General features: G+C 49.5%; 11 protein-coding genes across 11 annotated transcripts; 3 read left to right on the top strand and 8 right to left on the bottom strand.

The window, feature by feature from the left end:
- Nucleotides 1-294: 294 nt before the first annotated feature.
- ASPSYDRAFT_48184 (DNA repair ATPase SMC5) lies at nucleotides 295-4,530 on the bottom strand. The gene is made up of 6 exons (XM_040847578.1): nucleotides 3,898-4,530; nucleotides 2,920-3,831; nucleotides 1,968-2,858; nucleotides 1,838-1,910; nucleotides 1,659-1,786; nucleotides 295-1,609 (listed from the first exon to the last, which is right to left on the bottom strand). Exons 1-6 carry the CDS (start codon nucleotides 4,387-4,389, stop codon nucleotides 518-520), a joined length of 3,588 nt encoding a protein of 1,195 aa, XP_040699709.1. The 5' UTR covers nucleotides 4,390-4,530; the 3' UTR covers nucleotides 295-517.
- A 192-nt stretch (nucleotides 4,531-4,722) lies between these two features.
- Nucleotides 4,723-5,085, top strand: ASPSYDRAFT_157566 (uncharacterized protein; the record flags this gene model as incomplete). Its single annotated transcript, XM_040842649.1, has 2 exons — nucleotides 4,723-4,845; nucleotides 4,918-5,085. 2 exons carry the CDS (start codon nucleotides 4,723-4,725, stop codon nucleotides 5,083-5,085), a joined length of 291 nt encoding a protein of 96 aa, XP_040699708.1.
- Nucleotides 5,086-5,680: 595 nt separating this feature from the next.
- ASPSYDRAFT_60071 (lipase family protein) lies at nucleotides 5,681-9,201 on the bottom strand (the record flags this gene model as incomplete). Its single annotated transcript, XM_040849795.1, has 2 exons — nucleotides 5,681-8,785; nucleotides 8,848-9,201. 2 exons carry the CDS (start codon nucleotides 9,199-9,201, stop codon nucleotides 5,681-5,683), a joined length of 3,459 nt encoding a protein of 1,152 aa, XP_040699707.1.
- Nucleotides 9,202-9,641: 440 nt separating this feature from the next.
- On the bottom strand, nucleotides 9,642-11,055 carry ASPSYDRAFT_60070 (lactate 2-monooxygenase; the record flags this gene model as incomplete). Its single annotated transcript, XM_040849794.1, has 4 exons — nucleotides 9,642-9,979; nucleotides 10,056-10,698; nucleotides 10,757-10,778; nucleotides 10,847-11,055. The coding sequence occupies 4 exons, from the start codon at nucleotides 11,053-11,055 to the stop codon at nucleotides 9,642-9,644; spliced, it is 1,212 nt and encodes a 403-aa protein (XP_040699706.1).
- Nucleotides 11,056-12,241: 1,186 nt separating this feature from the next.
- On the top strand, nucleotides 12,242-17,543 carry ASPSYDRAFT_60069 (allantoate permease family MFS transporter; the record flags this gene model as incomplete). The annotated part of the gene is made up of 9 exons (XM_040849793.1): nucleotides 12,242-12,416; nucleotides 12,467-12,567; nucleotides 12,628-12,775; nucleotides 12,830-13,862; nucleotides 14,350-14,467; nucleotides 14,524-14,569; nucleotides 14,627-15,389; nucleotides 15,462-15,806; nucleotides 16,379-17,543. 9 exons carry the CDS (start codon nucleotides 12,242-12,244, stop codon nucleotides 17,541-17,543), a joined length of 3,894 nt encoding a protein of 1,297 aa, XP_040699705.1.
- A 527-nt stretch (nucleotides 17,544-18,070) lies between these two features.
- On the bottom strand, nucleotides 18,071-19,349 carry ASPSYDRAFT_48173 (nascent polypeptide-associated complex subunit family protein). Its single transcript, XM_040847577.1, has 3 exons — nucleotides 19,011-19,349; nucleotides 18,454-18,627; nucleotides 18,071-18,346 (listed from the first exon to the last, which is right to left on the bottom strand). The coding sequence occupies exons 1-3, from the start codon at nucleotides 19,054-19,056 to the stop codon at nucleotides 18,105-18,107; spliced, it is 462 nt and encodes a 153-aa protein (XP_040699704.1). The 5' UTR covers nucleotides 19,057-19,349; the 3' UTR covers nucleotides 18,071-18,104.
- On the bottom strand, nucleotides 19,011-19,600 carry ASPSYDRAFT_48172 (uncharacterized protein). The gene has a single exon (XM_040847576.1). The coding sequence runs from the start codon at nucleotides 19,428-19,430 to the stop codon at nucleotides 19,104-19,106; it is 327 nt and encodes a 108-aa protein (XP_040699703.1). The 5' UTR covers nucleotides 19,431-19,600; the 3' UTR covers nucleotides 19,011-19,103.
- Nucleotides 19,601-20,201: 601 nt separating this feature from the next.
- ASPSYDRAFT_92105 (uncharacterized protein) lies at nucleotides 20,202-21,052 on the top strand (the record flags this gene model as incomplete). The annotated part of the gene is made up of 4 exons (XM_040852605.1): nucleotides 20,202-20,243; nucleotides 20,299-20,317; nucleotides 20,382-20,462; nucleotides 20,538-21,052. The coding sequence occupies 4 exons, from the start codon at nucleotides 20,202-20,204 to the stop codon at nucleotides 21,050-21,052; spliced, it is 657 nt and encodes a 218-aa protein (XP_040699702.1).
- A 181-nt stretch (nucleotides 21,053-21,233) lies between these two features.
- Nucleotides 21,234-22,314, bottom strand: ASPSYDRAFT_157656 (palmitoyl-(protein) hydrolase; the record flags this gene model as incomplete). The annotated part of the gene is made up of 6 exons (XM_040842660.1): nucleotides 21,234-21,327; nucleotides 21,396-21,784; nucleotides 21,862-21,915; nucleotides 21,989-22,079; nucleotides 22,150-22,161; nucleotides 22,235-22,314. The coding sequence occupies 6 exons, from the start codon at nucleotides 22,312-22,314 to the stop codon at nucleotides 21,234-21,236; spliced, it is 720 nt and encodes a 239-aa protein (XP_040699701.1).
- Nucleotides 22,315-22,508: 194 nt separating this feature from the next.
- Nucleotides 22,509-24,066, bottom strand: ASPSYDRAFT_70774 (uncharacterized protein). Its single transcript, XM_040850533.1, has 2 exons — nucleotides 23,984-24,066; nucleotides 22,509-23,930 (listed from the first exon to the last, which is right to left on the bottom strand). The coding sequence occupies exons 1-2, from the start codon at nucleotides 24,024-24,026 to the stop codon at nucleotides 22,585-22,587; spliced, it is 1,389 nt and encodes a 462-aa protein (XP_040699700.1). The 5' UTR covers nucleotides 24,027-24,066; the 3' UTR covers nucleotides 22,509-22,584.
- A 935-nt stretch (nucleotides 24,067-25,001) lies between these two features.
- ASPSYDRAFT_92102 (putative GPI anchored protein) lies at nucleotides 25,002-25,771 on the bottom strand (the record flags this gene model as incomplete). The annotated part of the gene is made up of 2 exons (XM_040852604.1): nucleotides 25,002-25,274; nucleotides 25,358-25,771. The coding sequence occupies 2 exons, from the start codon at nucleotides 25,769-25,771 to the stop codon at nucleotides 25,002-25,004; spliced, it is 687 nt and encodes a 228-aa protein (XP_040699699.1).
- Nucleotides 25,772-25,936: the final 165 nt, after the last annotated feature.

Here is a 25,936-nt window from a genome sequence, read left to right as displayed (position 1 = left end):
GTTTTGGACTGATTATCTATCATTTTCAGATGGTTCAGTAGGAATGGAAGAGCAAAGCCTCAAGTCAATTGGAGGCCGGTTTGTCCGGGCCCCGCGTCCATCCTGACTCCCTACGTAGGTAACCTTTGATTCCTAACTTGTGGAAGGCGTGATTGCCCGGATGTTTACGCATAATAGGAAGGAGCGTTGCCATAACAAACTCGACCATCTGAGGACGGAAGGAACGGCCTCCCTGTTAGGTATTCTTGGCCGACAGTGGAATGAAGCAGCTTAGGTGATGGCGTGACAAGCCTGGTACTTATGACTTCGGATTTAAACCTTGATCTGACGTGAAATTGATTGTTTGTTCCATAATAATAGCCTCCCTTGTTAACTCCAAGAAAGCCCTTCAGGTATCACAGTGAACTATGGACAAGAACTGAACCTAAATACAATAAGCGACCCCTATATCTATCGCATATCCGTGAAACACCAGCCCGACGAGAAAGAAAGAGAGAGAGAAGGGGGAGGGAGAAATTTAAGTAGCAACAGTCGACCGCGAAGCAGTGCCGTCAATGGCTCTCTCTTTCCCCTTTGACCGCGCGGTAATGGCTCGCATGTTTTTCACAGCCGTACCGAAGTCAATGAGGTTGTGATCCCCGGGCATATGTTCACCGCTGACGATGCATAGAACTCTCATACCGGGTTTATAGACGAGGCCGCTGAGTAGCTTGGGCGTGATGAGGAAGTACTGCCCGCCGCCGCTGCCGTCTTCGCTCGGGGCGCATGCGATATCGACGAGGCGCTCGTGGACCATGCGTTCGTTCCGCGGATCCATTCCTTGGTTAATCTCGTCGACAACACGGAATGGCGATGCGGAGAGAGACTGCAGGGCCATGAGGTAGAATATTGTGCTGACGGCTCGCTCTCCACCAGATTGGCGATGCGAATCCAGAAGAGACAAGCTCTCGTGCTCTCGAAACTTGACGTGCACCTGGATGGACCATTGGTCGAACTCGTTCCCGCTTGGCTGGCCATCTGGTCCTAGCTCTTCGCCTGCCTTGTCCAAGGAGACCTGACCAGCGCAGCCGATGCGCGCGAAAGAGTCCGAGAATGCGTCGCTAACGCTCTTGATAATAGCATCTAGTCTTGGCTCCCATTTGCCTCTGATCTCGTTGATCGCATGGTTGAAGTCCGCAAGCTTGTTTTGGAAATCCGTAAGTTTCCCGCGTAAACGCTCGATTTGCCGTTCACGCTCTTCAAACTCTTGAACCACATTCGAAGGGCCTCCGTGGGTGAGTTCAAGGCGCGCCTTTTCTGAATCGATTTCGGCTTCCAGTTCGGTCACGGTGTGGCTGTCGTATATCTGCTTGCCCATTTCCTCCAGCTCGGGGTTCTCCTTGAGATGCGCCGCAACCTTCCTTGCCTCATTTCCGACTCTCTTGGTTTCCTGCGCCATTTCCGCAACTTCTTGACTCTTTTGCTTGACCTCTTCGGCCTTAGCCTTGAGCCTCTCGTTATGGTCGCTAGTACGGCCTTTCAGGATTTCCAGGTCAGAAATTCCTTCGACCTTCCACATTGTCAACTTGATCACTTCCTCTTCAAGTTTACGAAGTGTCTCAACCGCATCCTGTTTACCATTAGTGTTAATTCATCTTCGAACTCGCCAAATCCCATACCGCGTATTCTATGACTGCTTCAGCCTTTTCAATAGATAGCTGATCCTGCTTATTGCGAATATCCATGACCTTGGCCCTGATCGTTGCAAAATAGTCATCGTTTGATTTTTTCTTGGCTTCTTGTTGGCCTGTTGCGTCCTGTTAGCGGTTTGGACATGAACGGAAACGGTATGACTTACGTATTCGTTCTGGGATGGCTCTGAAGTTGGTGTAGGCAGTTTGCTTCTCTGCCTTTTCGCGTTCAAGTTCATCCTAAGCGGAAGTTAGCAAAACCTACTTCGGTAAATAGTACAAATATTGCAAACTGACCCTTTCCCTTTGGGCCTTTTCGTACTCCCGACCAAGTTCAGTCAAGCTTGCTCTGTCGGATTCAATTGCCTCCTTGACTATTTTGATGTCATCCTTCAACTCTTGAATCCTTGCCTGCAATGTTCCCTTTGCTGATGTGTCAACAGGTTGGGAGGTCCAGACCTTAGCTGGCCGTACTTGTCGTACGCGGGTGGACGAAGCTCCGGGACCGTACTCTCGTCGTCGCACAATTTGGTAGGCCTGTTTACCCGCCACCCATGATGTAATTGAGCTGTTTTCCAAGGCTGTGTATGTTTGATCAGAGATGTCTCTCAGACTGACTGGTGTCTGGTGCAGCCTATTCTCGCTACACAGCATCGCAAGTACAGGCTCCGGACCGTTGAGAAAGTCCTTTGCCCAACCTTGAAAGCCCATATTTCTCAGCTCGTCGTCATGCAATGGAGCTTGGAGATTTCTGAGACGAACAGAAGATGTTCTGATACTGATATCATGGAGATTCATGTCGCGGTTTAAATGTCTTTGCAGAGTCCTAAAATCATTCCGACTTTGGACCGTGAAAGCCGTATAGTCTGTTCTCTGCAACAATGACTCAACATGGTTTGTGTACCTTGAATCCTTGATGGAGCAAGTGACAATTGGAGGACCGAAAACTTCTTGCTCGAATTTGTCTTGATTATTCAAGAGCCACTTGTAAGCTTTGTAGGAATCCTGGGATGCTTGCTGGAGCTTCCTCTCTTGTTGCCCAGCCTGCGAGTCAATGCCTTGCAATTGTTGCTCGGCCTGGTTTAAGAGACGCGTTGTTTCGGCGAGTTTTTCCTGTAACGGTCGTCGGCGCCCCTTGATCTCGTCTCCTTTTTCTTCGAAATCTCTTTGTTTCCTTCGTTTTTCTCTCTGTTTGTGTAGCAATTAGCAACACGGGTTGACCATTTATGGTTTCTGTTTCTACACTTACAATCTGGTCGTTGTACCAATTAGCATCAAATTCAATGGGCTCTTCGTTCAGTTGTCGGTTGAGCCGGTTAATTGTCTGCGTAATTTTGATCCCTTCCTGCCGATAATTCACAGAGCTCTTTTTCTCTGCCTCGATTTCGGCTTCCATATCCTTCATGGATTGCTCATACTGTTCGACTTTCTTCCCGATGTCTGTAGCTGCTCTTTCTGCGGCCTCAAACTTTCGCTGTTTATGCTTTATCACGTCATCTATTTGCTTGCAGTAGCCCTCTTTCTCTTTGACGGATCTCATTACGGGCTCCAATTCCGCTTCAAGTTCTTCGAGTTCGCGCTGACAGTCCCTTCTCTCCTGCTTCGCAGCGTTGAATTTCCTATGTAGCTCCTTGTAGTGGACAACGGGTCGAACCATTTCTAACACTTCAATCTGTTTCTTGATCTGCGCTCGCTGACGGACCCTTTCGACATCTGCCCGTTGCATTTCTTGTCGATCCACGAGATTCGAAAGTAGATCTCGGTCAGCTTCGTTGTTCGACTGAAGGCTCTTCTGCTCAGCTCGTAAGCTTTTCAAATTCTCGTGTAGCTCCACCATTTCCGCACCGGCAGCAGCCCGCTGCGTCGAGTTAAGCAGCTCAATTGGCGTGAGCGCAGCAAATTCGCTAACTTTATCTTGCGGCAGAAACTGACACAAATTGTCGACTTGAATAGCGAATGAATGTGCAAGTCTTAATACTTCTCGCATGCCAGATGGTCTTCCATTCAACGTAAACGTGCTTTTGTTGCCCTCTCGTTTGATCGTCCGGCTGATGACAGGATTCCGCTGGTGATTCGGGCCACCTGCAAGCTCAATTTCAATCGTTGCCTCTCTGCATCCGTGCTTAACAAACTCGCCGATATCCTTCGCGCGTCCGAGATGCTGTAGTTGCAACCAAAACCATTAGTACACAAGTTTTACAACAAAGAGGAAAAGAATACAGCATACCTGTGGCCCCCATCCCAGACCAAGACAGATAGCACAAACGAGCGTACTCTTCCCTGTTCCATTTGGCCCAATAACCATGTTCAGTTTCGGCCCGGGGAAAAACTCCGCAGACGTGTAGGTTACGAAATCAGTGACTTTGATACGAACAATAGCACCGGGCTTGTACCCTTCCTGCGAAACCTGATTTTGCACACCGTTCACCGCGCTCCTTGACTGTTTTGCTGGGGCCTGACTCTGGCGCTGGCTATTCGCCTGAGTGGCAGTTGCGGAGTCATCTTCTGCACTGTCATTCTCGTCCTCCGTTTCAGCCGCGGTGTCAATATTAGAAGCCTCCGATACACCAGATTCACTTCCCGCTTGTTCTATTCTCGGGCGTTTGCTGTTGCTCGAGTGAGTGGGAGCGGGGGAGGAGGACGCCGTGGCAGATGCATCAGTTTCATCATCCTCATCGGACCTTTGGCGGCGTTGAGGAACCGTGCTCAGGGAAGGCATATTCAAATTTGACAGACGAGCCTGCCTTGGCGATAGTCACCGAGCATTGGAGGGTGGTCGTAAAAATGAGGCCGTCCCGATCCGTTTCACCTCGCCATGGAGGCCAAGGGTTCCTTTGATCTGGATTCTTTGTTGCGGGATGGTTAAACTATCTCGTGATTAGGCGTGGACGCGACGCGCCAATTGCCTGGCAGAACCAATCTACGTCTTGATCCCGTAGGCGGTGGCGCGCGGCAGTGTCGGGGCTATCGCGATGGTTTTAGATTACTCCGTGCTCTATTTTCTGCATAAGGAGCAGGAAAACTAATTCTCAAACTCCTTGGTAAAGCCAACATGTCTATCTTTAGTTCACCACATAAGGTGAAACGACTAGTCCTCGCTGGGGCGGTCACTGCCACCACGATTGCCGGGACACTCTACGGCGCTGGTATAAAGACTGAACGGGAGGTTGCTCAAGTACGTACTGGCTATGGTTCTATGTATCCTATCCTGTGGTCTATTTGGACTAGACTAACAGCTTGCACACAGCACGTACAAAAGGCCCGGGAAATCACGCTCGATGAGCGAATCGAATCCCTCCGAAACACACGCCAGAATCTCGTTGGGAAGAAAGAACTTGTCGAGAAGCAGATGCGCGACCTAGACGCTAAGGTCGAAGAAAGGAAGCAAAAGGGCGTTGATCATAAGAGAGGATGAGGAAGAGGAGCCGAATTTGAGATGCCTCTGCGGTTGAAACGACGAACAGACGGTTTCCGCCAGTACCGATGCCTACCGCTCTAAACCCTCCTTTCCCATCGATAGTCGAAGCCAATAAGCGTGTTGACTCTATCGCTCTAAGTGGCCAAGCGCTCGTGAACTGCCGATTCAGCGAAGTTCGACGGTATCCACGACATTTGAAGAATTTGCCGGACAACATACCAAATACATGTTGCAACACCCTTGCACATGAATGAGCACAGTATTGCTCCACAACAGGACGGAGATCCAGAGGGGGCGTATCCCTGTTACAGACAGGCCAAGCTTGGGTCGAGTACAACTAGTTAATCACTAGTTCATGGTCACTCCGCCAGTGCTACTTGGGGTCGACCATGAACGGGATAAATTGTATTTTGGTCTAATCTTATCCGGTGATATATAACTAGAAGATGCGAAAGGTATGAGTATATACATATTCTCTCAGTTTTTGCGCCGTGTATCTTGACAAAGGAAATTGATATGTCTTATAAATCCGAAAATATGACATCTTCTAACAGAAGCGTATATGCAATCTAGAATTCAGGGTCATAGCACGTCAATCGTCTAAAATACCACGTGTAAGAGCCACGAGGCTAGCTTCATATCGTGCCGGGTTATGATCACTAAACATTCCCGAGCCGAATCGTAATTCTCCAAACCGGGCTTCAACATCACGAATGAATTTGAGTTGCACCCTTGTTGCAGGGCGACCCAGACGCGGAGATCCATCTTCGCTGGTATCAGAGGTGAAAGCGCTCCGCTGTAGGACTCGCATCGTTTCCACCACGAAGACTTCTCCAGGTGGTACCAACTTGGGCGCACACATTGATTCCCTGAGGGATTTCAAGGTTTTCCATGCCCAGGCATCCTCACCCAAGCCGTCACCGGCGTTTAACATCATTGGTGTGTCGTTGACATAGAACTTGTTCACGATACTCTGTCGGATGTTCTCCCAAACGCGGGAGCGGACGTGCGATTTAGTCTCCGAGACGTCTCCTTTGAATGCCAATGATGTCGTATGCATGTCATGCAGTATCCCAAGAGAAAGGCACGGTACTACGTCCTCACCATTGACGATAGTGGTTATCAGTCCCCGTGTTGCACGGCGCAGAAATGGTGACATTGTCGCGGGCGGTCCGTACGCATAGACGTGAATCGGCCGACCTGGAGGAAGATAACAAGCGATTTGAGGGTCCTCAGTACTTTTTGCATTCGGAAGGAGAAGTTGCTTGGTAGAGTGGGATGCAGTCGTGAATGATACTAGAGACGGGTCGTTGGTAGGCTCAGATATCATCGTTGCAAGAAGGGCCGCCACTCCTCCACCTAGTGAATGACCGCATAACACGATGCCGTAGTCTGGAAATTCTTCTAGTGCAGCTTTAATCGTTATCATAACTCTTCGTCCACCACCCATCAAGAGATGCTTCGCAGATGCATGCATTCCCTTGTGAACTTTCCAACTCTTCCCTTGCCATTCCAAATCGTCGTATTCGCACGTCATGTCAGTGAGAACATCCTCAAACCCCCAGGTCCCTCTAAGTGCTAAGACAACAGCTTTTGACTCGTGGTCCAAAAATAGGTAATGGACGAGAGGAAAGCCGCTTTCAGTCTCACCAGCTGCGTTGGATCCACCTGCAGGGTCGACATAGGATGATAAAAGAATAGTAGACGCTGGAAGCCCAGTGTGGTGGGAAAATTCATGATGCTCTTTACTGTGGATACTTTCACGTTTGGTGCCCTGTGGCGCTTGCGGTACACCCATAACCTGGAGGGCGTTGGTTCCATAACTTGCGGAGGAATATCGACAGAAGCGTCTAACATTTCGAACAAAATGTCGCTGAGGAAAAATGCCTGGAACAAGGCCGTCCCTATTGAGTGCTTGAATAGTTGAGGCATCGTCATATGCACTCTTTCGTGCACGGTGGGCGAGGACAAGTGAGGTATCGGACCCTGCTGTTGCCAGAGAGTATATACTGGATGTGTAGGATTTAGACCTTCGGTGGGCGGGTGGTCGTTTATCAGGGACTATATTGACCGTGCTTTCTGACTCGGATCGCGTAAGTGACAAAGAGCTACTGCTGCGGACATGAGCTCTTGTCGCCGCTGGTGAGGAGGGCCGTAATTCTCGTGATGGAGAATAAGTATCCGCCTGCATCATATATGACTCTTGGCTCTTCTCATGTACTTTATAATAATCGGCTCTTGAGCCCATTGAACGAGACCCACCATGCGTATTCGTGGCTGCTCCAGGCGGTGCTCGCTGGTCCTGAGTAAGGGTTCTTGGGGCCCCTCTATTAGCAGCGAATGACGTTTCGATCTTGGGGGGAACGGGCTGCCTCCATGTGTTTGGTTGTCGCGCAGGCCTTTCTGCATGCGGTTGTGCCGAGGACTTCCTTTCCGGCACTTTGACCTTATTGCGTGGTGTTGAGGCCCCTGATGACAATTGGGTGCTTGGTTGCTGAAAAGGCAATCGCAGGGATTGTCGTTTTGGTTGATCATTCTTTTCGCTCGTAACTGGTTTGACTTTTTGCGCAAATTTAGTCAATGAGCCTTTGCCAAAAGTCGCTTTTGTATCCGACCCAGAAACTCGTCTATTTGACTGAGACGTCTCCCTGTGTGGATTATGCGGCGGCCCCGTATGGTGTAAAACGGATAATGATTGTCTCGGCTGTGCACTATCAAGTCTCTGATGCTTCGGTTCTAAGGTTCGTTCGACATCAGACATCGCAGACTCTTCTAGCCCAATAACTCGCCCAGACACGTCGCTGTCATCGCCGTCACCTAATTCGCGTGTACCGATAAGATGCCTTGATGGTGGCCTCACATCGGCACTTTGAGACTTGTTGAATGCCGTGCGAAACACGATGGTGTGCTTTGGTGCTCGTTTATTGACTGGCCCCCGGCCGCCCTCGTGAGGAACATCGTGAAACTTTTCTTCAACCATCATGGTGCCTGGAGGAGCAGAGATATCCCCACCATCGTCGTCGTAAACGTTCACCGTTATTGTTTGTGCCGTCACAGTATCGGTTTTGATTGAAGCGCGACAACCTCGAGGGAGTTGCTTCATTATGTAGAGTCGGATGTCTTCGTCAGTTATACCGTGTTGACCATCTGGAATGACAATGGAAGTAGGATGTTCCCCATCGTCGATTGCACTTTCCGGACGCTGTATAACATCGAATCTGTCGTCAGTGTCTCCCGGAGATATGAAGGAGGACCGTCTCGACCGGTCTTGTATGGCTTCACGCGGGCTGTTCATAGGCTGGATTTGGTGCATCTCAAGAACGTCAGCTCGGATGCCGTTGTCGAGAATGACAACGTCCCATATAGTCTCCAGCCCGCCACTGACATGGATATATCTCTCTGTACTCTTTCTCCCCCATCGTTGAAGCATCGCAAACCCGACAGTTCCAACCAATAGATCTCCAACTCCAACCTTCTCGCCATCTATATTGCCGTTCTGGTCACTGAACTCTTTTCGGATGAGAGTTATTATGGCTGCGATTGCCCGCGACGACTCGGTAGATCCCAGAATAGCATCGAGAGTCGATAGAAGCGCCTGGGACATGTTTGACGCCGACGAAAGAGTCGTAGAGGATAAGTGAAAGGATGCAGCAGCGAAGAACGACGCGGACGTTATTGTCGTGTGCAAAGTAGCAAGCTGGATTCCGGGTTAGTCCACGAGCACGCGACAAGTGTAGAGATCCTAGGAAGTTGACTTACACTCCTCTCAAGTATGGATTCGGCCTCCGCCTTTCCATGCTCTCCGCCACTTCGAACAGCAACATCTCGACCGGCCCTGGTCAGAATTCCTTCGATAACGGTTCGACTAAGCTCTAAGCCAGTCAATGTCGTGACCCTTGCCCCATCGAGTGCGACCCCGCCGAAGTAAGTTCCTATTCGAAGGGATAGAGAAGTGGACTGTGTGACGAGCGAGACCAAGGAAGCGACAGGCCGTGGAAGCAGAGAGGTGCCTGAACTCGCAGGCACATGGCTCGCGCCCCCGGTGTTATTGGATTCGGTGGTCGCGACTTGATTCTGTCTCCAGCTCGGCCCAAACCCCAATAATCTAGGCATCGCGAGCCATTGACGTAATCGCGGGATTCGATTCCACTTGACGTTCTCCGAGTGTTTGTTCCTGAGCCATAGGGCAGGGAGGGACTAGCGCTACCATTTGAATGATGGAGGAAGAGGGTCAGCCCTGGAATTTGGGAATCCAACATATGGCGTTGCGTCAGAAGACCCGGGTGGCGATAATGCGAGTGACCAGTCAGAGTGGTTTGGTTGAACCGCATGTGATTCCCCGTGTTCCCCCAACAAACACCCCACTTCCAATGCCAATCAGGCGCTAGTTGTTGAATCGGAGGGCGGGCCTGACCATTACAGATTCAGATGTTGTGTTGTGGAATATTCATTGTTATTCAAGGTTCCCTTGTGGCAAGAAACACGTGTTTCTCCATGTTCGCGTTGTTTCGGTTGCTACTATATATACGCACTGGTATGATTTACTGTGTAGTTCACAACATGGCTTTGCCGTCACCAGGATACTGAACCTTCCTGATTTTATCCCGCGTACATTCCGCCACAGTACATATTCCTGCTAATGACATACTCTGCCACAGATCGGCCTGAAGGCTCTTGAGAACGGCTTTGGCCCCGTTCTTCCCATCAATAGACAAGCCGAGAATCGCTGGTCTACCAACCAGAACGCCCTTCGCGCCTAGGGACAGAGCTTTAATGATATCGGCACCTGTTCGAATTCCAGAATCAAATAGCACAGTCAGTTTATCGCCAACTGCATCAACAATTTCCGGAAGGACCTCCAAGGAGCCAATAGCCCCATCGACTTGACGGCCTGCACTTGGTTAGCCCATAGCTGAGATGGTGGCAAACAATATTAGAATAGAAGAATTGAAAGCCGAATGACATACCTCCGTGGTTGGAAACTACGATGCCGTCGCAGCCAGCTTCGAGCGCGAGTCTCGCGTCATCCACATGCTGGATGCCTTTGAGGACAATAGGACCGTCCCAATTTTTGCGCAAAAAAGCAATCTGGTCCCAGGTGTGAGGTCCACTTGACAGAACATTACCGATCCACGCTCTGGATGCTCCGACGATATCGTCCTCAACATTTGACCCGGTCTCTTTCTCGAATTTAGCCCGGAATACTGGGTCTGAGAAGCCAACTTGGTTTCCGACGCCGCGGATGAACGGGATGTAGGCGTTATCCAAATCTGCCGGTCTCCAGGCCAGAGACCAAGTATCTAGCGTTACAACGAGGACGGAGAATCCATTTTCTTTTGCGCGCTTCAGCAAAGAAAGAGTGATGTCATCATCATTAGGCCAGTACAATTGAAACCACCTTTTGCCATCCCCATTCGCCGCCGCAACTTCTTCAATGGAGCTGGTACTGGCGGTACTGAGAGTATAAGGTACTCCTACTTCAGCGCATACCTCCGCTAAGCCTGTCTCCTTGTCTGAATGGAATAGGCCTTGGACGCCTATCGGTGCCATGATAAGGGGGGTCGGGTAATTTTGCCCAAAGATGTTCACTGTAAGATCTTGCTTATCCATCTAGACAGTATATTAATTCTAAAATCACTCAATAGGATGGAAAGGGGTATCTACTAACTCTCCTCAGCATCTTCGGAACTCTAATACCAGGGAGATGACATCAGTACAGGACTAGTAGTATATATGCCAAAAGGCCAGACAATCCTACATCTTCCATTGGCGAAACGCCAGACGATTACTGTCCATGGTGGCCTTCTCACCAGCGCCACCTGCAACATAATTATAAGAGCGCTCGCTCAGCACCTTTCGCGCCTGCTCCTCGAGTAAACGCGGGTCGGTGGTGACATTCGGCTTCAGACCCAGCAAGGCGCCTTGGCCATAGATCTCGGTCTGGTAGTCACCGTAGTTTTCCGGCATTGTGAGGATATTCCAGGGGATATATAAGCTTAAAATGGCAGAATTAACAATAAGAAATGAGAGCACAGAATGATAATGGCACCAATTGTCGTGAAGGTTTCTCCACCTTGTGGTGACACGTGAGAGCGACTAGTTAACCTTGGTAATTGCTGAGCTTACGGAGTATTGTCGATGCCCCTGCCGAGGAACCTTCAACTGTCATCTCATGCGGGGAATTTCATACCTAGTCGTTGATGGTTTTACCTTAGGACTTTCCATCTTGTCTACAGGATAAGTGATATTTTGAAGTTTGAATCCAAAGCCCGCCAGAATCTGAATTCCGATGAGGCTCCAAAGACCCCGTTTCAGTTGTTCTCTAAACAAGGCGAAGAAGGCGGCTCCCCATATGATTTGCGAACCTTTACCTAAATGGATGCTTCCCGTTTCCCCTCCGGAAACTCCGACCGGATTTCATATCCTAGGTGAAGATGAACTGGAAGCCAGAACTGCAATAAATGATTCGGCAGTTGAGTCGCGGTGGTGGTCATCCGGTGAACTCATGCACAATGCACAATGCACATAATCACCTAGGCTAGGGAGGCGTCTAACCCAATCAAGCAGGGCATCTTAACCATGATGAAGAATTTGACGTCAGGAAGAAGCAATAAAATGCAGCCCTTGCTGGCAACCAAACACATAGGGCGTAAGGACGGAAGTCATAAGGACGGTGTAACTTTGCAAGCCCCAGCGGAAGGGAGATTCCGGGGCACAACCGTGGGAACTGGAAACAAAAGGGTCCAGTGCTCCCACTGTTCTGAGATTTCCGCCGTTAAAACCGTCGATAACTCGATAAGCTCCCGGTCTGCAGTCTTGGCAATTCCTCCCTCTTTTTCCTCCGGCTTTTTTCATTCTTTCCCACTTGACGCTCCAGCCCATTGATATGATTTTTTGATTGCCTGTTCTTTGGTATCGCATGACGGATTTCTGCGCTTTCCACGGTATCGACTATTAATGTGCTAGTACACCATGGAACCTATCTTCTGAGACTGACAAATTTTGAATCTTATCTGACTCCCCGCGCTCCGAGACCGGCCGCGTCTCCGGTTAATTGTTCACTCGAGCTATTGTGACAAACTACGATATATACCCATTGCAGAGGGGAAACAATATAGCTCTGGGCAGGGGAAGAAGCCTTGAAGTCTGCAAAATGGATACCGAACAACAAAACCTTGGGGAGAAAGAAGCACGGGTGCCGGAGATGGATTTGAGCCCCGATTTCCCGTCGATCGATGAGAAAGCCGAGAAGAAACTCATCAGAAAAATGGACACGTACATTCTTCCCTTTGTGGTCCTTCTCTATCTCTTCAGCTTCCTAGACAGAGGTATGCTACCCGGCTACTTTGTACAACGGCTGCTGACATGCGACGCCAAGTCAACATCGGAAATGCTCGGTTATATGGGTTGGAGGAGGACCTGGGTTTGGTTGGTGATCAGTATCAAATCGCAGTGTCGATATTCTTCGTCACCTACTGCGTACGTATTAAATTTGACCTTCATACATTGGCATAGTATCTAATTATTCATGGCCTGCAGTTATTTGAAGTACCATCGAATCTCGTCATAAAAAAGCTCACTCCCTCACGATATATTGCATCTATATCGGTCATCTGGGGCGTCATAGCAACACTTACTGGTATCACTCAGAACTACGGCGGTCTCATTGCTTGCCGTCTGCTTCTTGGTAAATGACAACGCCTATAATGCTCAAACTAAGCTGGTTAATAATTCTTTGCAGGAGTCGTGGAAGCCGGACTTTTCCCTGGCCTCGTCACGTATTTGACTACCTTCTACAGCCAGCGTGAAATCGCACTAAGAACGGGCTACCTTTTCAGCAGTGCAGCCCTGGCCGGCGCGTGCGGAGGTCTTCTCGCATATGGCATTGGCTTTATGGATGGGATTAGTGGGCTTAAGGGTTGGAGGTGGATCATGATCATCGAAGGAATTCCTACTGTCCTAATCGGCGTCGCAACTTGGTTCTTCCTTGCGGACAATCCCGAGACTGCTTACTACCTCAACGCAGAGGAAAGGGCTTTGGTCGTCAAGTGCCGCAGTCGTCACTTTGGCCACACAGACTCCGCCCAGAGATTTCATTGGGCGGATGCTAAAGAGGGGGCATTGGACTGGAAAATCTACGCCTTCTCTCTAGCTGAGTTTGGGATTGATACTATGCTTTACGGATACAGCACCTTCCTACCTACAATAATCAAAGGGCTGGGAGATTGGTCTGTCCCGGAAGTTCAAGCTCTCACGATTCCTTGCTATGCACTAGGTGCTATAGCGTACTTGATCATTGCTTGGATTAGTGACCGCACCCAGCGGCGTGGAGTGTATGCTTGCGTCTTCGCAGCGGTTTCAATTGTTGGGTATGGCATTCTTATCTCGGATTCTTCTTCGGGCGTGCATTACTTTGGCGCACTGCTTATCGCCATGGGGCTATATGTGGCCGTTGGGTTACCACTGGCCTGGCTACCAACCAATCTCCCCCGCTATGCAAAGCGAACATTCGCCACCGGCCTGCAATTGACATTTGGAAATATCAGCGGCATCATGTCACCCTTCCTTTACAAGACCGAGGAAGGACCTCGCTATGTGCGAGGGAATGCTGTGACTCTAGGGATGGTGGGCTTTGCGGGATCGGTCTACGGCATTATGTGGGCCTATTATCATTGGGAAAACAAGCGCCGAGACCAGGGTCTCCTAGACCACAAGATTGAGGGCATGACAGATGAAGAGATTGAAGAAATGGGCGATAAGAGCCCGCGCTTCCGGTACGCGACATGAGAGACCATGGGCTTGTGATTAGAGCGACTTGTATTTTACGATCAAGATTCCAGAACCCGCCTCAAATAGAATTATATTCATTGCGTACTTTATCGCTGAATATGGCTCTGAACTAGCCCGAAACATGCCCACCGGTTTGTCTTGGCGGTTGGAACCGGTAAATCATTCCAATGGCGTCTCTTGCAAGTTCCATGTTTCCTCTTGTCCTTTTCAACTCAATCCCGAGCATACTGAGTTCACCGGCAAAATGCCCGGACTTTTATATGTACAATCATCAATTGCCTGTTTCTTTTTTATAGTCGCTGCCCTCCTAGGCTTTTCTAACGAGAGTACTTTCTTGAGGGTTAGAGATCGTCTCACCGCACAGCACCAACATCACAATAATACTGGAACATCGCCTTATTACCCCAGCTGGAACACATGGTTCGATCCCTCTCGCTGGGTTTCTGATAACCATTTACCCATTCCTGAAAGCGATGGCTGGAACCTCTACTACCGCTTAGGCGGCTATGGCCCGTGGATTGAGAAGCTTGATGGTCCAGTACAGGGTCTTGAACCACCGGCCGGGTGTCATGTCGACCAGGTCCATATGGTATTACCCACTTTTTCTCTCTAAATTTTGAGATAGGCTTTCTAACTGCGCACTAGATGGCACGCCATGGAGAGAGATACCCAACAAAATCTGCAGGAAAGCGTATGTTATTTCCCGCCTACAATACAAGATGTCTATACATCTAACCAATCAGCCAAGGCCATCTTGCTCTACTCAACCGGGTTAAAGAGGCGAATGTGGTCCTAAACGGCTCGCTATCGTTTCTCAATGACTGGGAGTACTTCACTACTACCCCCGAGACAGACTTCGACCAATTAACCAGGGCGGGTCCATACTCAGGAACCCTTGGCGCCTTCACAACCGGAGCTCGTCTGTTAACGCGGTATCAACATATTCTGCCACGAGACTCCAAGATCCGGTTCTGGGCTAGTGACTGCCAGCGCGTTATCGAGACAGCCAAATATTTTGCATACGGCTTTCTGGGCTTGGACTGGGAGAAGGATGGAAAAGCTGAGCTAGAGATTATCCCAGAAACGTTTGATCGCCGAGCGGATACACTGACACCGGGCGATACCTGTCTGAGATATATCGAGGACACCGAAGAAGGACACGACAAAGGCGCCAACATGCTCGCGCGTTTTCAAAAGGCGTATGCCCCGGCCATAGCGGAGCGTTTAATATCTGAACAGGGAAACCCGGGTCTTGGGCCGTTGATGCCTGCAGAAGTATTCAGCATGCAGGAGATGTGCGGCTTTGAGACGCTCGTACGAGGTTCAAGTCCCTGGTGTGAAGTTTTCACACGCGACGACTGGGAGAACTTTGAATATGCCCGGGATCTAGTGCACTATTACAGGGGTGGTCCCGGAAATCCTTATTCTGGCGCCATGGGGTGGCTTTGGCTGAATGCTACGGCTGATCTTCTACAGTCGGGCCCGGCGGCCGGTCCCTTATTTTTCAGCTTGTGAGTTTACACCTATTCTGCACGCCCCTTCGACATCTGAGCAGTATGAAGATCTAATGCGTGCCTTGATAGTGTCCACGACGGAGATATTTCTCCTTTCTTAGATGCATTGAATATTATGAAAGATCCGAAATATGACCCGGACCTCCCTACAACTCACAGAGCAACGGATCGCACCTGGCGCACCTCTTCGGTACTGCCGATGGGTGGTCGCATTATCCTAGAGCGTATGACTTGCTCGTCGACAGAGGGGGATGCCAAGGGTAGTAAGAGTGACGCTTTTGTGCGGGTCAATATAAATGACGATATAGTGCATTTGTCACACTGTAAGTCTGGGCCAGGGCTTTCTTGCCCTCTGGATGAGTTCAATGCACATGTGAGACGTCGAAAGCTTGAAGTTGGGGATTTTGGGAAAGTGTGTGGTCTTGATGGGGATGCTGGGCGGATAACATTTTTACATCAAAATTAGACTCTCCAGATGGGAACCATATAGATATAATGATTGAAATGTTTTTCAAATGTGAAAAAAGAAGCTCGGGCGAGATTTTTTACATAGTTCGGTTCGACATTGACGGGCTTGGAATAGTAAAGAGCGAGGAAGATCTGCATACCGCCCACACCACGTGACCAGTATCCGGGCTAACACTGTTTATTGCGACAAAAGATTTGGCAGCTCGCTTTCATCGGCAGCAACTGCATCAAAGCACCAATTAACATCGGTCCTGATCTTCCCTATTCCGCGGCGACTGAGGCCAGAAACATAACATATATCGGCCGCGCCCCACGACAAAAGTATATTTTGAAAGCTTCTACTGCTGCTGAGGATGGAGTACCATTCTGTTCCTCTGGAGGAGCGCGCGAAAGACGACAAGGGGAATATTCTCCCCTGGGGTTATGTTTATAAAGAGTTAGTATCCCAACACGATTTTCTATGTTCGATTTATGGTTTATAAATCTCGAGCATATCTAACATGCGTGGAATTGAATAGTGAATCTCGCAACCCACGACGACCGCCCGAGGAATCAGGACCCTTCGGCAAGCGAAGGAACGCCCGCTACGAGCAGTCCCGATCGCGCACTCGCACCGGAACCCCGGCAAAGAAGGAGAACCAGAATGTGGCAGAGTTTGGCCGACTGTTCGCGCAGCAGCAGGAGCAAGAAAAATCAAGGAACACGCTCCCCAAGTCATCGTCGTCGTCGAACCTCGACAATGCCAGGAAGCAGACGGAAAAGATTGCAACGGAGTGCATCTTATATGGATACAGGGATAAGGACTCGGAGTGGAAGGTGATAGATAAGTTCGAGCGGATTTCTCGAGGCGTGATCTGTGAAGACTACCCAAGGAACGACCCGAAGACCAATGCTAGCTACTCTCAGGTTCTCAGTGGTGATGTGGTGATCCGGGCCAATCTGTCTGCAGATGCGAACCGCAAGTCGAAGCGATATGCGGGTGGATACCATTGGATTAAAGTTACGTTTGATTCCTCGAATGCGGCGGACCGCGCTTGTTTCTACTCGCCGCAGGAAATTGATGGACACATTGTTTTCTGTGAGATTTATCATGGGCAAGGACCTACGGAGGATATCCCAATTCCCCGGGGCTCGACGGAGGCGAACCGATTCATGTCAAACAACAAGCGCACATTGAGCACATCTCACTCGACTGCGTTCCTCCAGAACAAGGACAAAGAGCGCACGTCATCATTGAAAGGCGGGGAACGCGCAACATTACCCCGATCATTTGGCATAAATAACCTCGCCAGCATCGCCGATGAGGAGATTATCTCCCAAGAGTCAACCAGCACAGTCAGCTCCGCAACTGCCACAGGCATTGAACAACCCATCGCCCACCAGCGAAATGTCACCAAGGAACCTCCCACCCCATCCGAATTCATGACGCATGTCCCGACCGTACGTCGAACAAAACTTAGACCGATCACCGAAGCCCTCCCTCCCGCTCCAACGGTCACTGAGCGCGTGCTTCGCTCGATCCCAATTCTTAGCTGGTTCACAGGCGACATTGTTGGGGATGGCCCGCAACTGCGGGAAGATGGGACGTTTGACTATGACAAGTCCAATGCGTACTGGCGGTTCTGGTACATGGTTGACATGATTTTGGGGACCGACATTTGCGGGTTGAGGGAAGAGTCGTGATTCTGGCATGACGATTTTCCCATCTCCGCTGGCTGCCTTCCTCCCTATCCTACTCAACTCTATACCCTGATGCTTGTATGATAGATACTATTTATGCGGAGTGTTTACCATGCTGATCTGTCTGTTTTATTTTCGTACTGTTACTTTTGGATTGGGATTTGATAGCATTCGTGGGCGTTTGTTTAGTACAGCATCGTGGAAAGATTCCAAGGAATAATCGAATCGTGTTTGCTAGTGGACCTAGTATTCTCCTCGCTTCAACTTATGCTAACTATTTGTTACTTCGTGAAAATTTGGCAATTTCAAGTCAACTTCACCATTCTCAAGGTCAGGCCCACTCAAGAGGCCTGAAAAGGCCATAACAAGTAGAGAAATCGAGATGTTGACCCTAATTCCCCTTCCAATGGAACCAAAACCAAGTACCACTCATAAGTAAGTGCTTCTTTCGTAAAAGTTGATATTTTATTGATTTTGCCAGACCTATTACCTCATCTCATTGCATTGCAACAAAAAATATCATCATTCGCTCACGCCGCGTGGGGAATCGACGGGTGGGATAATTTATTCAACAGTGTTCTCGAAGTTCTCGCCCTCCACCAGATCGGGGATATCATCCTCATCCTCGTCCTTCTTGTCACCACCCTGGCTCTTCTGCATGTTCTGGTAGCTCTCGGCGAGCTTGCGAAGGGAAGCGAGGGAGTCGGGGCCGAGCTGGTTCAGGATGCCGGGGACGAGCTCGGTGAGTTCCTTCTCCTCGCCGTTGCCGTAGAGGGCGAAGGTGTTGGAGGGGACGGAGGCGTGGACTTTATTATTTCATCTTGTTAGTGTGTCCTTTCTTATATTTCTTGTATTTTCTCTTTTCACGTCTTTGATGACTTTGACCGGAGAAGAGGTGGATTGGGGGAGGTACCCTTAGGAGCAGCGAAGTGGATGACGTTTCCGTCCTCCTTGAACATGTTGACTTCCTCGATGGCCTGGATGGGCTGGACGTTCATCTTCTTGAGAGTGGCCTGGAGCTTCTTGTCGTCGGCACCGGAGGACTTGTGGACCTTCTTGACCTTGCGGCGGGGAGTACCCTTGCCTCTGTTCGATTCATCAGCATGCTTCTTCCTTTCCTCTATCCCTGTTTATTCCCCGATTGCCAGTCGTCCGAAGGCGCGTGTAGGAGGGGCTATAATGGGAAAATCGGAACTAAATAAGTACATACCCTATAGAGTAAACGAATGTCAGCGGATCATCATCTAGTCAATGTAGCAACGGCCAGCCCATTGGAAGGCGTAGTATTTCAAAGCAATTCAAGCTATCCAATGCACTCAACTCCACCAGATATTGCGAATTTTCGACGAAAAGCAGCTATTCAAAATCCTGATTTTCGACCTGGGGTCGAATTTTCGTATTCCCCGCAGCATTGGAATATATCGCACCGCACCGCACAATTGCAACTGAGAAAGAGAAAAATTCACATACCAATCCGCACGCTCGCCTGCATCTTAGCCAACTTTGCGTGATCCATTTTGACGGTGGTTTATTTGGTGGAAGAAACCTAGCGAGAGCCGCGAGTCAACTATCTGAGTTCAAATGCGAATGTCCGACAGAGAGGGTCAAGGTTGTGTGCTGTGGGAAAGGGCGCCAAGACTCGGATTTCTTCACGACGTCAGACGGTCGGGCGGATGGGGTTTGCCCGGACTCGGAGGGGAGGGAAGGATGATGGGGTGTCGAGCTGGGGTTGATTATGGTACGAGCGAGGGAGTATTTACCTGGAGGTTGAGGGGAGGAGACGGTGGTGAGATGTGAGGTGAGGATGGATGCGCAAAGGTGGTGAAGTTCAGATGGTCCGAAGTTTGTGTGGGGAGAAGTAGAGGGAAGAATGGCGAAAGCGGGCCGCATCGCTCGCTAACCCCGGCGTGAGGTTGATGGGCTGAACTTGACTACGGCCATGGCTACGACTTATATTCTACGTTGATGCGAGCGCCTTCTACAGTGCATTTGCGTGTTGACAACAGTCTTCAACCTCGAGTGTATCGTGGTGATTGTGTGGGCTGTGCTTGAAAGAGAGGCTCCTCGGCTAAACCCTAACGATTCAGGCATCGACTTGCAACCGCCAGCTGCTTATGCATAACAAGGCTGAACAGCATAATATGGTGAATGTAGGAAGCATTAATTCTGCTGCATACATAATATATCATCAATTTGAAGCCCAGCCTAGAAAACAGCCACACTCCCTCGATCACAATGCTTCTTCATTATTGGAGCCTCAGGCAGCCGGGGCAGCCAGGTCTGGATGGGACGTTGCCGAATTAGGAAATAGTCTTGGGTCGCGTGGAGCACAGAGGAGCTGGGGATGCACTTTTCGCCACAGATATTGTTAATGATATTGATGTGAATCCATGCTCTCCAGTCCCGGAAGAGCCGTAAACGAGCGCCCGTATTACTCAGAGCGACTTCAAGCGAGATCCCGTGCTCGGTGCAGCTCGTACGCGGTTCGCCAGCTCGTTACTTCTCCGGCTTCCTCCAACCCCCCACTCCATATCAATCAACGTATGCCGTCATCGGACCAACAACCCTCAACGCAGATTACTGAACCACGTCCTTTCAGACTGCCATATTATAATCGTGAGGAAAGCCTATAGAGTTGATAATCCACAACCGGTCGCCAAAATGCGGTTCCTGTGTTTGCACGGCGCCAGCACAAGCGGGGAGGTACGCGCATCCTGCGTTCGGCTTCAAGCACCAATATATCTAATTATGATTACAGATTTTCGAGATCCAATCCGGTACGGGTCGAGCAAAGCAAACCGTGCTAAATCACAGGCCTAATCTACCTGCTAACCAACCCAGGTGGCCTAGTCCAACCCCTCGAAGAGCAAGGTCACAAATTCCACTTCATCAACGGCCGAATAAACTCCGAGTGCGAACCTGGTACCTACTTCACCTACCCACCCTTACCTACTAGATCAACAACCATGTGTTATTGTTTTTACTGACTCCTCCTAGAACTAAGAGGCATCGCCTCGCCCCCCTTCTTCAACCACTACCCGCGTGACATGCCCCCAGGCCCAGACCTGCTCAACGCAATCGAATACACCCTACGCATAATCGACCGCGAGGGGCCGTTCGACGCCGTAATGGGATTTTCACAGGGTGCCGCCCTCACATACTCACTGCTTGACCATCATCTGCAGAAGAACGGACCGTCCGCGGCGCCCCTGTTCAAGGCCGCTGTGTTTATATGCGGCGGTGCGCCGTATGTGCTTAACGGAAAGGAGTTTGTCAGCTCGCCTGACGACGACGGAAAGGAGTACCGGGTGACGATTCCGACGGCGCATATTGTAGGACGGCAGGATCCGTTGTACCCGCAGTCTATGAAGCTGTTTGGGCTTTGCGAGCCTGGGAAGTCTGAAGTTTACGACCATGGGTCAAAGCATATGATTCCGTTTGACTTAAGCAATAACGATGCGATGGTGGGGATTATTGAGAGAGTTATCGAAAGGGCGTCGAAAGCCAAGTAGGCTTTTAACTTCCTGTTTATTTTTATATTTTAATGTGGTAATGGTTCGGCGTTGTCTAGTTAGAATCACGCTCGGATGAAGCTCTATCTCTTCTGTGTATCACAATCGCTATTAACAGAAGCACTACGCCGAGAATAACACTAGACGAGAGCGGCTTCCATTGTGGTGGAGCTGCCCCCAGTCATAAGTTGCCCTCACTCTCAGGAGGAATCGTCTTGTTAAGGAACGCTTCCAAGTCTTCAATCTCTGTTGGGTCCGCAGAGTGCGTGAGATACCTAGATAGTCGTCAGCAAAGCGGAGCCCACTATAACCCCGACGACGGCAAAGAACAAGGGTATCGTACTTATAAGACTTGAACGTAACATCCTCAAGTCCCAACTCCTTGCCCATCGCAGCCGAGAGCTTCCCAAACTCATGCGGCACAACGTCATCGTCAGTACCGTGCGCAAAGAAAAATGGCGTCTTCTTATTTGGGAATTCGGCTGGGATGTAACTCTTAATCCGGTCGCTCAGCAGCATATAGCACGACAGACCAAAAACACCACCTAGCTTCTCTTGCCCCGTGATTCCGGAGAACACAGACATCGCACCGCCTTGTGAAAATCCGCCGAGCACGATCCGCGATGGCTTGATGCCTTGCTCGATCTGTTCTTTGATGAGCGTGTTGAAGTAGTCCCGGGATTTGAGGACACCGGGCTCGTCTTGGTGTTTAATGGCTTCTTCGAAGTCGAGCTATATTAACCCATAACATATTGTCAGCGGTTGCTCATTTTGTAGAATGCAACCCAAGAAGGAAGGGAGATACTCACATCGCGACCAAGCTTGGTGATATCGTACCAGCCGGGCATTGACATCCCGAAGTTCTAATCCGCCGTAAATCAGTACGCAATGCTAAACCCAGTCATCCGTATTTCTATCCAGCCACCGGTAACGTACCACTGTAATCGGAATCGCAGGCGCATTGGGGAAGATAAAAGCAACTTCGTCGAACATGCCCCGTCGGCGCCAGTTGTGAGCGAGAGAGACCCTATTCCACCCATCACATTAATAAACCGATTTGCGGACCTAGAATTATTTCATTTGAGAGTTTGACATACCATCCTGCACCACTATGAGTTGAAGAAAAGATTAGCTATCGAGCCGCCACTGCTGGTATGCGCGACTGAGAGTCCCGAGACTAACCTGTCGCCCAAGCCGTGGGCCATGATCACCGTGGCGGTGTGCTTTTTTAGCGCGGGGACGATAAAAGGTGCGCGAGACATTCTTGATTTGATATCCTGCACTGCGGTTTGAAGTGTGCAAGAAGATGGAAACGATTAGCTGGAATGAAGACTGGCGATTGTCAGAGGAGGATTAACGAACAAACCCCCCCATTCTGCCGCCGATGCCGAGGTTCGGGGCCCTCACCGCCTAAAGAATAGTGTATATTATGAACTATGTAAAATGACATTAAATTCAACCATGGATTAATTCTATGTACCTATATACAGGTCTATTAAACATTATCATAATTTTGTGTATGTCAGTTGCAATCAGGTATGAATCTGGTGCAGCTCCTTCTTGAGCGTATCGATCACAGCTTGCACCGTATCATCGCCCACAACATTCTGTTGCCACGAAATTCCCAATGTCAAACACCCATCCAGGCCAGTGATGACAGAGAATTCAAGAGCAGAACCCGTAACGCTCGCGCACTGAGTGAAGATAACCCTACCCATCTGCGGGATTGACGAGTCATCCGTATTCTCCGCCTTCACAACACCAAGACTGGACAATTCAAACGTCGATTTTCTCTCTTTGCCAATCCTGGTCTCGTACAAGTCTTTACGGTAGTCTTTGACGTACTTGAAAAGACCGACAGAAGTGTTCTTGCTCTCCAGAGAAATCTCCTTCTTGACCGATTTCCGGACCCGCTGCGCTTCACTCCACGGGAAAGTCTTCTCGGTCACTGCCTTGCGTGAAAAGGACTCCCCGAGCTCCTGTACATAAACGCCCATTGAATCTTCCGTGATTGTATCTGGAAGCCAAGGGCGCTGGGTGATGGGGATACTACCCGCGATATGAGTGAATTTCTCGGGAACATGAGCGAAGATCGAGCGAGCGATGGCCGTGTGGAGTGCGCAGGTGAGTGTCGTGCTGTGTTCGCGGCAAATCTTGACAAGAGCCGACGTCTGAACGGCTGTTAAGACAAGCAAACGGATATTTGTTTTTAGCGGAACCTGGATTGGGCCACCCGCCCATAGTTCGGGAACTGGCTTGGAATAGACCCATTCCCTGAATGCGATCCTCAGAAGGTAAGGAAGAGAGATAGGAAGTGGATGGACGGCTTCTAGGTTTGGTAGGAGGGCTGTCTTTGGCGAGGTAACCACTTGCTTAGCTTCATCCGGCTGTAAAGATGCAGCTCCACGCAAAGCCTCTAGAAAGGATCGATGAAATGTTTTACCGGAGGTGCCGTCGCCAAGCGCATGGTGGTATACAAAGACTGCAGTACAGCGTCTGATTTCATCATCCTCCGTCAAGACAAGAAGCCGCCAGTACGGGAACGGCGCCGTAAAACCGACACCATGTTGAGTTTCAAGAACAGACTGCAGCTCGCTGTCATTTTCGTCTAGCGACAAGGTCTGCGCAGCCTTTTGAAAGGAAATTGTTTGGCTAAGATCGATTTCTGGGAGTCGCACCCAGTAAGGATCCTTGGTGTCCTCGCCAAGGGGGATTGCTGTGAGAATTGGATGCTGATTGATCAATGTCTCAGCAGCCTTGTAGATGTAGTCCTTGAAAGGGAGAATGAATGTCTCTGGGATCGTATAGCTTGCCGAAAAAGCGACATTTAGATAGGATCCCAGGGAATGCCGCGTGGTGGAGTATTTCTCCGAGAGGCCTGAACTCATTAGTGGAGATACATCATATACTGGTGCTCCATTGTTTACTCACCGACTGCGCGCAGCCTCTCAAAGTTATCTGTGGCTGTTGTCATGACTTTGGCTTGAAAATCACAACACGGCAGCGAACTTCAGAAGAGAAGAAAGGACGGAGAACAATACGAAGATCTTATGATTGTGGATATACTCGGCCTGGGCCACGTGACGAGGATCCATGGAAGGCCTCGATCCAGAGTTTCAGACCTATAATCCATATGGAATTTATATTTACTGTGAAGATAAACAAGGTGCGGCAATACTGTTTACAAATGTAGGAGTAACCTTGTGGTTTGGGTGGCTTGTGTCTGCTATACATTGACAATCGGAACTAAGGTTCAGTGTGACAACTTTATATATATAGTGTCAAGTAGATCCACGTTCTTTTCTTAAATATTGCCTTTTTTTTGCCTACTATTTCCGGAAAGCCAATGAAGTTAAGGATTGTGTCAGGCTTCTTTTGAGCTGACTGGGCCACCTTGAGTTTGCGTAGCCCTTGAGGCATTGATTAAACAGGCTGTATTGTTGGAAGTACTCGGGGAAGTACTTAAGATGCAAGAGTAACAACAACCGCAAGGACATTGACCGCTCCCAACAGAAACCAGGCTCCCGCCCAGATGACAGCCCGTGGTATTGTGGCGCGAAATCCAGTTAAGTCCTTCACGTATTCCAGTCTTAGGAACTTCTTCCACTGAATTGAGATACCACATCAGCGGTTCAAGACAATCTCAGGCGCATCGTCACCACTACCAATACCCACAGCATCGCCGAAGTGGCGTTAGGGTCTCACGAAGTATAAGAAACAGTGGCCCAATTCACTTGTAACTGCAGTGACTGGCTCGTAAAAGTTGACACTGACGGGATAACATTAAGTTTAATTTGACAATGACCACTTCGGATTCATAATAAATGGACTAGTTAATAGATCATCTTCCACCAAAGTTGCCTTCATTAAAATTATCACCCACGCTCGGTCGTATTATTGTTGGGCCAACTGCACTACTAGCCTTTCCAAGGAAATCCAATATTCCCATCTATGAAATGGCCAGTGACCCGAGAACCGAAACGCCCAAAACGCCCCAAGCAACCGCCTGCAACACCGCCCCTCCAGTCAAAAAGGGAGCATGCGACTCACCCTCATTTTTGATTTCCTCACCACCCTGTGACTTTCCCTCTGGAGTCGAGACGTTGGCATTGCGGTCTGCTGCGGCACCGGTGAAAGGGACAGCAGTAATGCCAGTGTTATTTTTGCATATGGACTTGGATGGACCAGGGACGGCTTCGGTAGTTAGTTGGAGATCAGCGCACTAAAATGGCAGCATTGTCATATGTTAGTGAGTTTGTACTTCACGTAAAAGTTGGTGGGTAGATGGGTCTAATAGAAACGTACAGCATACAAGCCCCCGTCAGGATGGCCATTTGCTTGTACTTGCAACGTCATATTCAACTGGTCCTCGAGCTTGGATCCGAGTATATCCTCGGAGAGAATCACATTAGGCACGCAGAATTCACCTAATCCTTCCACCCTGAAAGTTTTGCTGAGCGTAATGTTGTAATTCGTGCCTGGGGCTGAGCCTACAGCAAGGAGGAACCGAACTGCTGTTTGGTCATGGCCCATATCCACTGAAATGGGGAAACTGGGTGAGGAGAGAGAGATTTTGGTGCGGCTCGAGGATTTAGAGAATCCCCCACAGGGAAATTCGGATTGGGTCTCTTCATCGGTGCCGCGGGAGGGAGGGTAGTTGATGGTGAAATGGGCGGTAGTGAGAGATGCTAGAAGCGCCGGAAAGAGAAGAAATTTCATGATACTTGATGGTTTTGGGAGTATGAGGTGGAAAGGAGAACGTGGTCAGGGGGATTGTGGAGGAAAAATAGTGTTTAATGGCTCAATATCAAGTCAGGAGCAGGTAACACATCCAAGCTGCAGCGCGAACGGATCACTAGCAGAAGATGGTTTAAATGACCAATC

The sequence above is a fragment of the Aspergillus sydowii genome (genome assembly GCF_001890705.1).
Source record: "Aspergillus sydowii CBS 593.65 unplaced genomic scaffold ASPSYscaffold_10, whole genome shotgun sequence".
NCBI classification, from domain to species: domain Eukaryota; kingdom Fungi; phylum Ascomycota; class Eurotiomycetes; order Eurotiales; family Aspergillaceae; genus Aspergillus; species Aspergillus sydowii.
The sequence above is the reverse complement of the archived record's forward strand: the minus strand, read 5'-3'. Positions and strand labels throughout refer to the sequence as shown.